Source organism: Rhea pennata, chromosome 10 (assembly GCF_028389875.1).
Source record: "Rhea pennata isolate bPtePen1 chromosome 10, bPtePen1.pri, whole genome shotgun sequence".
NCBI classification, from domain to species: Eukaryota; Metazoa; Chordata; class Aves; order Rheiformes; family Rheidae; genus Rhea; species Rhea pennata.
Genome location: NC_084672.1, coordinates 772,496 through 789,625, shown reverse-complemented (window position 1 = coordinate 789,625; position 17,130 = coordinate 772,496). Strand labels below are relative to the sequence as shown.

The window sequence follows — 17,130 nt, the reverse complement described above, 5'->3', positions numbered from 1 at the left end:
TGGGCAACCACTAATCTATCCATCCTCAAGCAAAAATGCATAAACTAATTCATTTGACTTGCAACATGAACACTGGAATCTTTAGTTAGCTGGGAAGCATAACAATCTACTTACAAAGGGAGCAATAAAAGCTAGTTCTATTACGTTTTTATTGAGAAGTTGGACATATTTAACAAAGAAAACGAAAAACAGATGAGCAAGTTTTATTTCATCTCAGGGAGAGATTTTATGTAAGCTGGGGCCATAACTGCAGTTTTAAAAGCCTGATTTTCATGTTCTTGTCTTTGAGCACACCACCATCTATCACCGCGCACACGTTTGAGCCTGCAGCGAAGGGCGCGAGCGTGCAGGGTGTGCGCCCATCCTCGCCGAGGTCAGTTGTGAGTTCTGTCCCAACCTAGCGATCTGACACCTGGCAAGAGAGCGCGACAAAGAAACTTGAGAGAGAGAGAATTATGGAAAGTCAGCTGGACTTTGATAGCTTGTCACTGCAATAAATAAAGTCCACTTTAACTACTGACTGTCAGGGGAAAAAAAAAACAAGGAAAATAAAGCAGTTGTGTCTCACCGCTGAAGACCTAGCCATAGCCATCTGATTATCACAAAAGCGGAAAAGGATTTTGCATACGATTAATAACTCTCTAAAAGATAGATTATGTTATGAATGCTGCCAGGAGATGAAGGATAGATTTTTACATGATATACTGTTTTATGCAACATAGCTAAATTAACTTTTAGTGTAGTGTTCCTACCTCAGTCTGTAGTAAATGGTGTTTCTATGCAGTGAGTGATAGTCTCAAACTTGACATTTTTCATCCCAGGTTAAAGATGCAGTATTCCATTGTTTTAATCGCTAATGCTACTGGTGTAACGTCAGAACAGCACATTCAGCTCTGAATACTTTGTACATTAGACATCTTCCTTTAAAACAAAATACAATATAGGAAGTATTGACCTTGAAAAAAAAAATCTTCTACATCAGCTTACTTTTAGAATAGCTATAAATGCCAAACCTAGTTTACCTCTGCAGTTTTCACCCAGCATTTTACCGTAAAACCATGAGAACTGATAACTTTTTTGTTGTGTTTTTCCTGTATGTTCCATGTTACGTCTTGTGTTTCACTACCTGTTTTACCTGTCTTTATATTAAAATGTTGTTTCCACAGATTCTTATATAAGAAGAAATCTCTTAATAGCATACTGCATCTTTAAGCAGTAGACGGTAAAATACCTGAAAATGTGAATTTCTTAGTTTTCATAAAAAATCTAGAAATTAACCTTTCATGTGCCAAATACTGTAAGTTACATTTTCCTTCAAAATGTACCTTTTTCTACATATTCAATATCTTAGTTAGCATAAAATCATTGGTGCCATGAAAAGTATTTTTAAATTTAAATAAATATTTAAATATCATGAAAACAAGAGTTGGTATTTTTGTCTGAGATAAATCACAAAATTTGTGTACTTGTGGTGTCAATAAGTTTTTTACTTGAGAAAAACTGTACCTCAGTTCAAAACATCTATGAGGAATTTGGCCTTTTAGCATCCCACTCACTGAAATCTCAAACATCCACAAGCACGATCTGGGAGCAAATTTCATTGCAGCAACTTGGGTCTCTACCTGCCTCTGAAAGAGTCTACCTTCAGTTACTTATAGTCTAAAATCTGCTGTACTTTACAATATGTTTAACTGAATCAAAGGGTGTTGCAGGCTTCTTTAGAAACATGCACTGCTGCTGTGACGGAAGCTGACACGGGAGAGCATGAAGATGCATCTTGCAAATTAGAAACAAACACCCATCCCGCTCTGATCTGCCCAGTCTCTTCTGCTGAGGATGCTATTAACCAGGGCCTGTATATCACAGTTAAAAAACAAAAAAAAAAAAAAACAAAAAAAAACTTAATTTCTGCTGAAACTAACAGCAGTGGCAGAGGACTGAGAGTCTCTCACAATTCTGACTTCAGGAAATAAGGTTATGCCCATTATAAAGAAGGAACATGAGCTTCCTGCTACAAGTGTCAGTGTGCAATTGCAAGCAGTAAGCTGATTTTACCAAAATGAGACGGATACATTTAGATTTTCTACAGCGGAATTGCTGCTTTTAGAGCAAAGGAAAACTACATTAGCTGTTGCACTTACTGCAAAACCTTGGCCTCAAAGTGACCTTACAGTGTCCGGTTCTTGCAGGACCCACTTGTCAGCACTAGAAGCACATTAAACATTGGCTTATAAAAGTGGTAGCTACCTCTAAGTATTTTATGTTTAAAAATGCATTTGTTGTCAGCGACACTGACACACGTCAATGACAAAATTTTGACTAAAAGGTCTACTGAACCTCATCATCTGGTATAACAGGGTCCTCCTCCTCACATGGGCTTACAGGTGGAGAAATGGTAGCTTAGAAGCATGTACTGCATGACGACTGGCCCAAGACTACTTCCTCTTTAACGTTGTCTCTGAATATCATTAAAGTGGTTGTGCTATGATCCTGCATACACCCTGACAATTGCTGTGTTCAACTCATAACCATATAGCTTCTTTAGCCAACATGTCTAATAGCATCAACCCACAAAGCAGCTCTGCCTATTAAGTCCAGGAAGGACTTAATGAGATATGCGACATCTTAACTGACAAGTTTTATTGAAGACATTGATACTGAATACTTACTGACCTTAAGGAAGATTATAAACATGACACACACGAACTGGTAAAGAATGAGTGCTCCAGCTTATATAATTAAGGTCATTAAAAAGAAGTATCTCATATATTCAACAAGCATCCTATAGATATTTTTTTCCTTTTCTTCTTTTTTGAAATATGGCTTATGTATTTGGGAAAAAACATTATTTTGATACAAACAATTATCACTGGCTGTAGCATTAATATCTTTTTTAATTAAAGAAGAAAAGACTAGATATAGTTTAGAAGTTTTATTTTAAAGCTTTTAAAATACACTTTTGTCCTGAGAAAATAGTTAGCTTAGAAAAGGTTTAACACAGATTAAACACATTTTATGCAAAAGTAAAAAAAAAAAAAAAAAAAAAAAAGATCTGAGCAACTTTTTTCATTCTTTGAACACATGAAGGCGACCACTGGAGTTGCCACCCACCAAGATATTCTTAGTGGGATGAACAACATTAATGGAACAAACAGAACCAAGGTAATCAACATTATAAAAAGAGTGCAACAATTTTCCAGTATCCTGGAAGATTTCTATTTGTCTTGGACGTGCCATACTGCCCACCACAAAGCAGTCTTCCTGTTTAGGGTCCCATATTGCTCTGAATCTAGTTAACCAGCGTCCTGTGTTATTGTTATGTCTTCAGAAAAATAAAGAGAGAAAAAGAAAGGGATAAATATTTTTCTTGTTGGATTCAGTATTTTTTAAATTGTCATTTATGCCACATCTGCTTAAACCCATCTTTCTCATCTTCTAAACCATCAGCACTTGACAGATGGTGCTACTCAGATCCAAAGTGATGCAACAAAAACATAATAAAGCAAGACGATATAGCAAAGCATACTTCAAAAAAATGATTATTTGTTGAAGTATTTACACTTGATGGTTGCATATACTAGTAAAAATAGGACCAAAAAGATGCATCAAGTGGCTTGATACACAACAGATCAAGAATTTTCAAACCTGTTACTGATCTAGTTCTAGTTTGTTAGAGATCCAAACCTAACATGATTCACCCTTCTAGTGCACAAAATAGTTTTACAAACGTTAAGACTACTCAAAAACATATTTTTTACCACTAAAAAAGTAACCTTGTGATATTAAAAAAAAATGAAAAAGCAGTCTGAAACAAAACACATTTCAAAAATCACAAAATGATCTGTTCCCATTAAATGGAAGATATTAAAGCTTCCCTATACACTTTATAGACTCAAATCAGGCTACGTACAAGTTGTGCTTTACAAACAAAAGTGATTTTAGGCAACTATGAGGACAAGTGCAAGATTTCAGTGTAAGAGAGTATTGTGGCTGCTCTTATATGAACAGTCAACTACGACGTTGTCTGGAAACGCAACGCCATGCTTTTTATCTATCACATGTGCCACAACTACACTTGCAAAGAACTCTCATAGAGGGCTAAATCTTTGGTCCCCAGCACATTTAGCTTACCTGACAGTACTGAGAACTGCAACAGTAGATGATAAACAGCGGGTGTCATAGGTCCTTTAAAATAAAGTAGCATATTAATAAAATGCACGTGTTTGTTAAAAGAAGGCAGACTTTTCCTCAAAAAACAGTATGCAAAAGTCAGCTCATACAAGACAACACAAGATTCTGAAATACCATAAAAAGCACACAGACATCTAACTTGGATATAAGCATTCACATTCTAACTGCAATTATTAAAAGCAAATCCATTCAAAAAAGAGTATTTAACTAGAATTGAATGTCATCCTATCCAAAAGCTATTTTAAGACAAGAACAAGAATGGCTTACTAAGACATACCAAAGGTTCCTCTAGCCCAATATCTTGTCTATTTTGTCACTGCACAAAAAGAATGCCTAGGGAAGAATGCAAGAGAAGGGCAAACATACACAATAGTAAAGTCCCACCATTAAGAGTTTCCAGTGTCAGGACCTCCTGAGCCAGGTGTGAGCTCTGTTTACTGAGAAACCATCAACAGATCTCTCATTCTGAGGTCTCCTTCAGCCCCTATAAACTTTTAGATATCCTACACCTTAAGTCAAGGAATTCAGCAAGTCAAAAGCTGCTAAGTTAAAAGCTGCTTTTTCTTTTCTCCTTTCCCTCCCCACCCTCCAAGTGAATAAATGATTCTCTGTCCATTATTCTCCATTCTGCTGAGCACAAACATTCTGGTTAACTCATATCCATTTTGTATTGTTATACTCTTTCTATTTTAGCATCAAGGATTTACACTTTTCTTAACCAGAGGTACTATGGATCATAATTTTGAGAACAAATCTTCAAATGGCTACTGTAAATACACCACAGAAAAAAAGAAATGTTACACTCATGTAGAAGAACTTTTTTCCTGTGTATGTGAAAAGGGAAAAAAGAAATAAAATTTCCAGACAAAACATAATACTATGACGATCATACCATATGCCCATTCTTTCCAGAATGCATGTAATTATCCTGTCTTTTAAAAATACATGCAATCTGTATAGGGCCTGATTTTCAGCTTGGCATTAACTAGGCCTCTCATTTTGTATCTACTATTCTTTGGTGCAGTTTAGGACTTTTAAACATCTATACAGCCAATATACAGAGGCAACCACATATTTACATGGTTAGATAACCTAAACTATGGTCACAAAATGACAATGTAGAAAAAAATAGGTCTCTAAAAATACAGCTCACAGCACCAATGCAGTTTTAATCATCAAACAGCAGGAAACTTAAAAAGCATGAAAAACAGTAGATCTTTTGTAAGTTACAACAGTCAAAAAAAATCAGTTTATAAGCATTTTTATAAGCATTTTAACTGTGTTCATATTCATTAGCCATTCATTTAATTTAAGAGCACCTTAATATATTACTGTTCCCTGTTAAGCATTCTAAAGGAAAAAAGGAATTAAGAAAAAAAAATCAAAGAAAAATCATACAACATTAAAAATGTCTATACAAGAAAGTCTAATAAAAAATGATAAGGATAAAATGTTCTCAATGATGTGTACTGCAGGCAAGAGGGAAGAAAAAGTCACACTAGTTGTATTTTCCATAAAGATTATTCCTTCCCACACCTTCTTACCTCAGCTTATCATCAGCACACACTGTCACTACTCTGTTTCCAGTTACAGGTGAGAAATATGCAGAAGCAACACTTTTTGTGTGTCCATCAAGAGAGCTCACCGGCTTGTTCCCATTAGATTTCAGGTATCGAACATCAAAAATACAAACATCCCTGTAACACACACCACAAAGAACACTTTGCAAGGTGACAGTCAAAGACAACATCTTGTATTTTTATTTTCTAGTTATCAAAAAACCCTCAAGAGATCAGTATAGGTTTTACACAAGTTGTATTTAGAACCTGATTTCATCAATGCATATTAACAAACTCAACTACAAAGGCCACTGGCTCCAAAGGATGGGAGCAGTAAAAATACCACAGATCAACAACACAGCAACCCTCCCCCACCCCCGCAAGCTGTGACCTTCTGTCAAAAACTCAACAACTCATAAGATTATTTCAAACCCATTACCAAAAGGCGAAGAGAAGTCAAAGAACAACATTTTATTTCTGACTAGAAAAAAAATTGTTTTCTAAAAAGATCAGAAAGTCTTGACTATCTACTAAGGCTGATAAATTGTCTTCCTCATCAGCAGCCGATCCTGCTCTCCAAACATGCCTTTTTTAGCCTTCTTGCAAAAACCAATGCAAATGCAAACACTTAAAGCATAGAATAACTGCAGTTTGTTCTGAAGTACATACACTGAGCCAGCAGCAAGGAAATACTGCTTATTCACTGGGTGAACATGGACTGTCCTCGTTCTTTTGAAGCCAATGTTTGCAGAAAGCTCTGAAGATGTTCCTGGAGTTCGTCTGTCCACAACAGTGACATCACCATCCCAGTGTCCTACTATTACAGTGGAGGCATTATCTTCCAAAAAATCAAAGGAAGAAAAGCTTTCTTCACTTCTGCATATCTGAGCAAAGAAAAGGTCAAAATGAAACTGACATTATGCTAGTAAATACACTGTTTTTCATAACCACCAGAATACTTTACAGGATGTAAATTTCATACTTTCACTTTTTAATATACTAAAAATACTAATGAAGACTACCTAATTTCATAGCTCTAGTCTTAGCTCTTCATTTAGGTAACCTTTCTATAAAACTTGTATGCTTTTCACAGAGGAGATAATTAACCATCCAAAACAAAGCAAATGAAAAACAACATACTCCAAAACTTTTACAAGATTCTAACATCTCCACATTTCAATAATCCAGTGGCTCTTATCCTTGAGTCCACACTGAACGAGGAATAATAACCATACTCCTTTCTCCAGTGCTACAGAAACCTTACACTGAGTGCACAAGTATGAATTCGACTTCCTAAAATTTGGGGCAAGGAGGTCAGATTCAACATGTCAAGTCACCTTATTCCATCGCAATTTCTCCTCAAATCAGTGATTAGCCAGAACTATAACAATGCTGCAGGAGAATTTCCATGTTTCAGCTCTTTCTAGGTGAGCAGAGACTCTCCCCATTAACAGCTTTGTTCTTTCCAATACTCCTACAGATATCACATGGCCATGTAATTTGGCATAAGGTAAGCAGAGCAGAGAAACTGCAGTTCTCTCCCAAGACCCCTCAACACACAACACACTCGTGCAAGCCTTTAAAAGTCTGTAAGAAACCCCTAGAACTTCCTGAATAACCAATAGCAGGTATTTTCTAAGCAGCTGACCAGCCTGCAGACCCCTAAAAGACTACACTGTTTGCAAACAGTTTGTAAAAAAAGCTACAAATTGTTGTAGCCTATTATATTTTCTAATGTTGGAGATCTGATCAATGCAGACGTATCTATCAAAAAATAAACAGAGCAAGCAAGCAAGCATCAAGAAGCGCCTTAATTATTCTGTCCAACTTGCAACAATCACTCACAGCATTGGCTCACTTCGAGCCTGAGAAGAACAAAGTCAACTCATGAGTTTTATGATAGCTTTTGGTAAGATTTTGTTCTTCAAATTGTTTGCATTTGCTATCTTTAAAAAGCATTCTTTTCAAAAAGGAAAGAGGCATATATTGCTTAAGTAAGGAGATATGAAATTAATTTCAGTATGAAATTGCAACTGCCTCTGCAGGAAGGAAATTGGGAGCGCCCAAGCTGTGACTATTGTTTATTGACTAGTAACCCTCTCCACGTTTATAATGTTTAATTAAAGTTTACTTCATGTATCCTTGTAGAAATGGAATTTTCAGCTTTCTTGTTAACAAAACAACTGACAAATAATAATTTAGGTACGGTGAGAACAGGACCTCATAGGAGTACATGCTGAGAGATTTCTAAGGAATCTGCAGTATAACCAAGGGAACACGTACCTCATCAAAGACAGCTCTAGTAACATCACCACATCGTAGACTATCGTAGCTCAGAGACAGCAAGTGAGCAGGATTAAATGGAGAAAAATACATGCAGCTGACTGGATAATTATGTGGAATAAAGACACGTGCTCCTTCTTCAGTCTTACAGTTCTGAAAAACAATTGAGATTTGATGGACACAGATGCTAACCATTATGATTATTTCTCTTAATTACTACAATTTTCAAATTAAAGTCTCTATTTTGCAAGCGTTCTCAGTCTACTCTGAATAACTGTAGAGAGGAACCAGTAGCGTATGTGAAGGTGCTGGGAATCAGAATAGCTAACACTGGCAGCAAGACTGCTTCTGTAGGACCAGCAGCGCAAATCAACACAGCTTGCCCAGGCTCACATCTTACAAAGGGAACTCCACCTTTGCATGAAAGAGATAACTGTCCTCACACAGACTATTCAACACACTACCACTGCCAGGCTTGGGTTTCCCTTCTGGTACCATTTTCACCACTATGCAAATACTTCAGCTCAAAAGACTAATAAGATTTTTCATTCAATTTCAGAATTCTATTTCTTAAACAGCAAAAACTGCAACTTCTTGCTGTAATCTAAGTACAATTCTGTGTCATTACAGCCATCAATACTGTATCTGGCTATGAGCATCTGGTATCAATATTTTGCTTTTTTTTTAAACTGACAGAATTGTTTTCTCAGTTACATCTGAATTCCTTGCTGAAGACCAAACAGATGTACATGTCATTCATACAGAGTATCTATATACTAGAATTATGTTAATTACGTAATTCTAAGCTAAAGCTAAATTACGTTATCCTAAATTGAATGTAAATTATAAATAACCTGTATCTTCCCTTATAATATTGACAACATTGCAGCTGTGACATTTTAAAAGAAATGGAAGAGTCCATTTTGGAACAAGTACTAATTCATTCCACAACAGTTACTCTGCTCCTAAATATGGTGAAGTCCAACTCACTTCAGGAAAATAAAAAAGAAAAAGCAAGGGGGAAAAAGGCAGCTTTAATGTAGCTAGGCTACCACCTGAAATGCCTTCCGAAAACCACAAAGAGAGCTTGTAGCATTCAGAGATGTTAATCTACCAGTCACATCACAGTCCTTTGCAGGTAGTAACAGCATCTGCACAATTTGAGCTTTCTAAATTGTAAGGAACATTTAAACTTTTTTAGAACTGAATAAAAGTCTCATAGCTAAAGTTAGCTGACCAATTTCCTGAAGCTGTCAAAGCAGAAATGACTCAAAACAGATTCTAAAGGAGAGGTTAACAGCATTGCAAAGAATGAAAGGAAAGTTTGCATTTATGTGGATTACAAGAAGCACATTTGGATGACAGGGGATTATAGTAGAAGACTGGGAGGAGGTTGTAAAGATGTAAGACAGGGACAAAAATTCTTTTTTCAGGACTAAGACAATTCAAAAACCATGGTAAGACCATCTGCAAAGCTACCCAAAGTTTTCAAAGCCTCAAATGCTAAGCTATTTTTCAGAAACAATATGTGTAAATATATGCAAACATACATTGGCAAAAAAAATTTATTTCTGCCTTCTGAAACAACAGTGACTTTCTGAAACTATCAAAAAATCATACAAACGCAAAAAAATTCAAATACATGTGCATGCATCTCCCCTCCTTCTCCAAAAATTAATTATGGTATTGTTACCCAAGTACTATAACTAGGCCCTGAATCTTTCAACAGTGAATTGTAATTTTAGTGCTTGCTGATAATATTCTTTCTGCCAGTGACTTGTTTTCTTCCCTTCTCCTCCATAAAATTAAGTGCAACCTTCTCCTTCCATTAAACTAGGGCTTGCCAAGGACCAGACAAACCTCTCAAGCAACTGTAGTGAGCCTCAAATTAATAGACCCCCTGGTGTTACTTGTAAGAGTAGGAAAAGCACATAACACTATTGGAAGCCCGACAAAATGCCATTGCAGGTTGTGCCCCATCTGTGTGTTGCCCCATCCTGCAATAAACAGCTATGCCAGGTAAAGAGCACACAAGCAACTTACAACATTCCAGAGACCAATCTGCCCAAACTTGTCTCCAGCTGCCACAAAGATGGTGCTTTCAGAAGGATGGATAGCCATAGAATATATTCGATTTTTCACAACCTTTTTAACGTTTTCTTCACTGAGGGTCATACTGTTCAGGCTGGCCTGGTATCTAGACATCATTAAGATATTAGTTATTCAAGACAAGAAAGAATGAACTAGACAGTACCTAGATTTTAGCTGTTGTTTTCAGATTACCTTTCCACGTCACATGTACACTTTTCAGTATCATTAAATTTTGCCTACAGATAGAAAGGAAAATAGATAGCTATCAGGATTAGATTACTTAGAACTCAAATTATGTTATTAAAAAATAATTAATTAAAACTAGTAATACCTCACTTATCCTTGTCCACATAGTCAAGAATTCCTCTGTCAACTTACTGTTCTCCATCTGATTTTCTGGAACCATCAACAGAGGTCCAGCTGGAACTCGAGGCTGGAACGGTATTAGTAATTTTCATAACTTAAATCAGCTAAGACTACGAATAGGGTGAATTGTTAACTTTCTACACACAAGATATTCTGAGAATACATGATATAAAAACAAAGGTCTGTATCAAAATATCTTATAGAAAAGATTAATAGAATTTTGTTGCACACAACAGCAAAGACAAACAGCTGCTCCATAATTTTTCCTCTCCTTCCTGATACTCCACAAGCTTTATCTTCAAGAACTGTATTAAAGAGAGATACCTTTATTCTGCAGCAATGTGGAAGATTTAAATTTCCATCTCTCAATGCAATAGAATTTTTACTTGTTGCTATATAACTACTTCAAATAAGGCAGTAAATATTTCAAAGAAAAATAAACTGTATCAAAAGTTACAGTGAAGTAACATTAAAACAGAGTAATAAAATTTGGAATTTACAGCTGCTCAGAACACATGGGCTGTTGAAAAATGCATAATGTTTTACCTCAAGATCCTACAGATCATCCAAAACCATACCGTTTCATCAGTCTGAGTCGTAGAATATTGACCAACTTTCAGAGAGGACATGAGAAGCCTCCTATTTAAGATGCTTGAGGATGAAAGAATTTACCCTTTATTACTAATATTGTGTAACAATTTCCCAAATGGCTACAGGTTTTAGAAAAAGCCTAGTAATGACAAGTAGCATCAGTCAAGTTCACCAGCACTTCAAAGCACTTAACATGGCTATCCTGTTTCTATGAAGCTTTCTGTATATGCATGTCTCCTTTAACCCTTCCCCATCTTACATATTCCTCTGCTTCGGGCTTGGCAGGTGTTTCTGGCATTGGAACTCCTGATGGGTCTATTCTTTGTAAACGCATAGATCTTCGACGTACTGGTTCATCTTCTGTCTTTTTTGGCTTAGCCCTAGAAGAATTGAAACATTTCAGAATTACATACACAATTAAAATAAGCTCTCTACAGTTAAGCAGAAGACCACAAAATAGGTTCAGATACATAGTTCTAATACCTTGCCCCATATTTATAACATAAATGGTTTTGATTCACCCTATGAATGTCGTGATTAATTTCTCTTTCAATGACAGCAACAAAGAGCAAAAAATAAAGCTTTTTTTTACTTAGCAATAAATACATATTACATTTTTCCCCACTTCTAATGCATCCTGCCACTGCTGCTTTTCTTCCCAGCCCTCTCCATCATATTTCTATTTATTAGTCTAGTCTTCTTTTTCTACTTTCTTTCATCATGTATACAACTCTATTCTGTACTTAAGCTTCTTCCTGCTTTGCTTGGCATTGCAAAGTCTGTTCTTCTATTCATACTAGTTATCTTTTCTCTCCTTTATCTCTTTCTTTCTTCTCCTTCTTTCCCATTCCCCTTATTATTCATTTTCATTATTTAACATTTCTTTTCCTTTAACCATTATGCAAAACAGTGTAAGAAAAAAAAACTGTACTTGGAATACCTTAATATAAATAAAGAATAACTTCTGTAATTTGATAAAATATTTATACAGCCCTTTTTTTTCCTGAAGGACAGCAGGGAAGAAACTCTACCTAGAGATCTAGCTTTTCATGAATTTACAGACCTTAAAATTATCAGTTACTCAGATATCACTTTAGAGAGGGACTTCTCGCCAGCAAAGACACAACAAAGGAACAACGATACAAATCTCATATAGAGTTATTTTTACCTTTTGGTGGTGTGAGATTGTACTTTAGATGCAATTTTGTGAAGTCTTGCAGCTGACTTGAAAAGCAGAAAAAAAACTAAGTATGTAACAAGCATAAAAGAACAGCCTGCACAAAATAAAATTATCTAAATTCTGTAATAAGCTATATTGTAATTATTTACAATATAAATAATAAAAAAGGATATTTAAATATCAAGCTGTGCTATTTCTGCTTTGCACTAGTCTTCCATGTACCAGCAAGAATTCCCTAATTTCTGTGCGCAGCGTATAGGAAAATAGCATAGCTTGTCTGGATGTTCTGTAGATGTTTTTTTAATGAAGCAAAGCAAATACTCTAAATGTTATGTACCAGATAGCAACATTTAAAGTAGAATCTGTAACTAGAGGCCTCCACCCACAATCTTTTCTCTATTACATTTTAAAGACATGCACTACTCAGCTCATTTAGACTCCAAGAAAGACACAGGTATGTTGCAATGTCAAAAGAATCAAATCAAAAACACTACAGGCAGTCATACAATAAAACAGATAAAAACACACATTCAGCTTTTGTCCAAAACGCTGCTTCTTCACAGGCAGCTATGAAGAAAAAGCTTGAAATCTAACGTCAGTATTTGTGTGTGTACACAGACAGGAAGAGGTCTAAAATGCTACACAAGAATGTCTATGCTGCAGTCAGGAAACTTCACCAAAGTGCAGTTTAGACATACCCACCAGTAAGACCATTGCACCAACACTACTCTACCCAAAGCAACAGGAAACCTGGCACAAAATGATTTACCTGCTTCTCAGTTTTGGCAGCCCATACAGTACACGATATCATCACAACTAGAATGCTTCTAATTGAATTGAGCTGAATTGAATTGAGTAATTGAGCTTTCTACAGCTCCCTTTGCTATTCTTCATCACTATGCAGTCACTGCTGTGACTGCAGTCAGATATTCCTTGTCTTTACTGTCCTCTCTTACAATAACTAGAAGAGGTATTACTTTTACTCAAGTATGAGTCTTGGTGGTAAAAAGTCTTATTGTCTCCCAGACAGGCCCAACCACGTCTTGCAGTCTAGTAATAATCAAGTAAATATGTAGCCATTTGAGGAAGGAGTTCACTCACTGCTGCCAGAAAAGGAATATATTACGAGTTTTAAAAAACTAGGAGAGAGAAGTAGTGCAGAATTGGATCCACTAATTCAGATAACATTTAAAATTTTATTACTTTAACTTTTTAAACTCTCTCTCCAAAACAGACAGAATTACAACATATGTGTCCGACCTATGACCCAGACTGGATCTTATATGGGGGAAGGATTCTAGCTGCCCAAGTCCTGCAAGCTTCTTTCCCAAGAGCCTCTCAGGCACAGGACTATGAGCTAAACTGTCCTGACAACCTGAGACCTGTCATACATGGTGCCTTTAAGGCTCTGTGGTCTTTCAGTTAGGCAACCAGGTAATGTGCACGTGTTGAGACTAAAATGCAAGTGCTCAATCACCTGGATGGAGAATGCCAGTGCACCTGAAGAGGCAGGAATACACGTTAAAACAAGCAAGCAGGATGGTGCATGTACAGCCAGTAACATTACCCAGAACACAAACACAAGCACCATCATATGAAAGCAGATTATGTGTGTGTTTGGTTACCTAAGAGCCACTGCATCTGGTCCTACAGGGTCAGAGGCTCTGAGTGCACTCATACTAGTATGGGTTGGGTTTACAGAATATTGCATAAATGGATTTTTTCCCCTAACTTCTTATAAATCTAACTAACGATTTCCCCTCTTAAAAAAAAATCTAGTAGCAACATAAAAAAAATGCTTTAGAGAATAATTCAGGCAGAGTAGTCCTGGTGACTTTGGAAGTTTTCATGGCTTTCCTCACATACTTGTCTCTGTTAGGGAGGAACTGTCTGTTAGAACGATGGGTAGCTTCCTACATAGCAATTACTGAGAGAGAGTATTGACTGCAGTCAAAATGTATACAAACCTCATGCAGCTTTAGAGAGGCAAAGAATTTAGCATTTTCTGTAATGTTCTTTAGTCTTTTCCTTTCATAGGCTGATAATTGTGAAGATTCATCCTACAAAAAGGAAAACCAATTACTATAACAACAGGTAGCATGCTAGAGATGTCTCAGACTTCTGAGAAGTGAGTCTCTAAATTATGAGTGTCTGTGGTTCAATATATTCATAATCAACGACAACAAAACCAAACTGGAGTAACTGTACATCAATACTAACACCTTTGTCTACCTAACTACTAGATTGCATCACAGAAGTTATTACTAGCATAAATTATACAGAAAGGGCTAGTTCCTCAGATTTTCCTAGAACTAAAACAGACATTTAATAAAGTGAAGCTATTTGACAAAACTTTACCAGTAAGGCACATATGGTACGTAAATAGAATGCAGTCTTAGATCGTTTTTATATCGTATAGCTGGTAAAGTGGATTAGACAATCTGAAGAGATAATTTTATATAAATGAGCACTGAAAAAACATTCAGCTCCTATGACTGCGCCTATTACTGATCCATAAAGGACCCTGGAAGATGGCAATCAGCACGCAACATCTGTGGTTTTGCTTCCAGGGTTTTATACACATTTGCTCATCCTTTAGGCACCCTGGGAGGGTAAAACGCAGTCCAGCAGCGCCCAGCAGCGTAGTCTCTTGCAACTCTGCTTCGACGACCGCAACGCGGGCGCGTCCCGCGCGCTGCGGAACAGCCGCTTCCGCAGCCGCACGAGCGGTCGCCAGCGCACTGCTGCTCGGGGACAGCGGGAGCGGGCGGGAGGCGCCGCTACTCACCGGGGCAGCGTCTCCCGCGTCGCTCCCGTCGCTGTCCACATCCCCCAGGCCCTCCGGGCCGGCGGGGCTCGGCGGCCCCAGGCAGAGCCTCTTGCCCGCGCCGCCGCCCGCGTAGGCCGCCAGCAGGCGCTTCTGGGGCAGGCGGCGGCCCGCCACGGCGAGCGGCGTGAGGAGGACGCGCAGCTGCCGCGCCGCGCCCGCGCCGCGCTCGGCCCGCCCGGCGCTCGGCCGCGGCTCGGCGCCGCCCGGCGGGGTGCGCTCCTGCGGCGGGAGGCGGCGAGATCGGCGCGGCCCTTCCCGCGGCGACCCCCGGCCCGGGTCCCTCCATTTCCGCCTTCTCCTCACGGCCCGGGTCCCCCCATCCCGCCTCCCTCACGGCCCGGGTCGCTCCATTCTTCCCCCTCCCCTCACGGCCCGGGTCGCTCCATTCTTCCCCCTCCCCTCACGGCCCGGGTCCCCCCATCCCGCCTCCCTCACGGCCCGGGTCCCTCCATTCCCGCCTTCTCCTCACGGCCCGGGTCCCCCCATCCCGCCTCCCTCACGGCCCGGGTCGCTCCATTCTTCCCCCTCTCCTCACGGCCCGGGTCCCTCCATTCCCGCCCTCCCCTCCCGGCCCGGGTCCCTCCATTCTTCCCCCTCCCCTCCCGGCCCGGGTCCCCCCATCCCGCCTTCTCCTCACGGCCCGGGTCCCCCCATCCCGCCTTCTCCTCACGGCCCGGGTCCCTCCATTCCCGCCCTCCCCTCGCGGCCCGGGTCCCTCCATTCCTCCCCTCCCCTCCCGGCCCGGGTCCCTCCATTCCCGCCCTCCCCTCCCGGCCCGGGTCGCTCCATTCTTCCCCCTCCCCTCCCGGCCCGGGTCCCTCCATTCCTCCCCTCCCCTCACGGCCCGGGTCCCCCCATCCCGCCTTCTCCTCGCGGCCCGGGTCCCTCCATTCCTCCCCTCCCCTCACGGCCCGGGTCCCCCCATCCCGCCTCCCTCATGGCCCGGGTCCCTCCATTCCCGCCCTCCCCTCGCGGCCCGGGTCCCTCCATTCCTCCCCTCCCCTCGCGGCCCGGGTCCCTCCATCCCTCCTTCTCCTCACAGCGCCATTCCCGCCCTCCCCGCGCGGCCCCGCTCCCCCATCCCGGCCCACCGCCCCAGGCCCGCTCCCCGGCGCCGCGTGCTCGGCGCTGCGCACGGCGGCCGCGGCGGGCTGCGTGCCGGGCCCGACCTGCATCTGCTGGCGGCTGCGCGGCGACGGCTCCTCAGCCTCGGCGGCGCCCGGCTGCGAGAGCGCCATGGCGGGCGGCGGGACGCGGCTCGGCGGGGCGGAGCGGCCGCTTCCCGCTCCGGCGAGGGGCTCCCGCCCGCGGCCTGCGGCCCGCCTCCCGCCGGGGGCCGCGCTCCCGCCCGCGGCCCGCCTCCCGCCGGGCGCCGCCTCCCGCCGGAGGCCGCGGAGGCCCCGGCCTGGCGCGGCCCGGCCCCGCTCGCAGCCCGGAGCCGAGCCGAGCCGGCCCTTCCCGGCGCCGAGCCGCGGCGCAGGCCGGCGTAGGGCAAAACTACAGCCTGACACGTTCGGGAGGGAAGTGCGTGTTTTTAACAGTAAGATTAATTGAAAGAGTCTTGGGTACGCCAAATTCACCTAAGATGGGTAATAAAATTAGACTAGCTATCACGGACTCATTGCTCAGATGAGCTGAAGAAATCCTCCACGCCTGTGTTTCACAGGCAATGAAGCAAACGGATCCTTCAGAATGTGCTCTGCTCTGCGTTTGAACACACACACCTGCAGAAACGTGCATATCGGAACCCCTGCTCGGCACACCCAAGGATTACCGCGTGCAAGGTGGGAAAAGGGAAGCCAAGAGCAAAGCACACGCCCTTCACTAAGCAGTAGCTCCACAGCTTCTGTCCACACCTAGCTTCCCAGCACGTCTCTAGCCCCAATATCTGAGGCAAAAATTGCACCCTACAGAACTTAAATTACATTGGATATGTAAGCTTGGCATCCCCAGAGTTAAATTTCCTAGGAACAGTTCAACTATCTAGCTCTGAACTACTTATGCAACTGAGAACGGAGGCAATGAGGAATGTCCTCTAC

At 40.9% G+C, this 17,130-nt stretch overlaps 1 protein-coding gene across 1 annotated transcript; it reads right to left on the bottom strand.

Annotated features, from left to right (window-relative positions):
* Nucleotides 1-2,917: 2,917 nt before the first annotated feature.
* On the bottom strand, nt 2,918-16,329 carry WDR76 (WD repeat domain 76). Its single transcript, XM_062583996.1, has 13 exons — nt 16,261-16,329; nt 15,050-15,232; nt 14,229-14,321; nt 12,250-12,305; nt 11,341-11,461; nt 10,456-10,557; nt 10,317-10,360; nt 10,077-10,230; nt 8,034-8,186; nt 6,420-6,634; nt 5,736-5,888; nt 4,132-4,185; nt 2,918-3,322 (listed from the first exon to the last, which is right to left on the bottom strand). Exons 1-13 carry the CDS (start codon nt 16,327-16,329, stop codon nt 3,067-3,069), a joined length of 1,653 nt encoding a protein of 550 aa, XP_062439980.1. The 3' UTR covers nt 2,918-3,066.
* Between the last annotated feature and the right edge of the window lie 801 nt (nt 16,330-17,130).

Excerpts from the sequence above, each read along its gene's own strand:
- WDR76 (XM_062583996.1), bottom strand. The coding sequence starts at position 16,329 with ATGGCGCTCTCGCAGCCGGGCGCCGCCGAGGCTGAGGAGCCGTCGCCG. Across the intron at positions 12,306-14,228 it reads CCTCTCTAAAGCTGCATGAG|TCAGCTGCAAGACTTCACAA; the intron begins GTTTGTATACAT and ends CTGCTTTTCAAG. Across the intron at positions 10,558-11,340 it reads AGCCCGAAGCAGAGGAATAT|CCTCGAGTTCCAGCTGGACC; the intron begins GTAAGATGGGGA and ends ATACCGTTCCAG.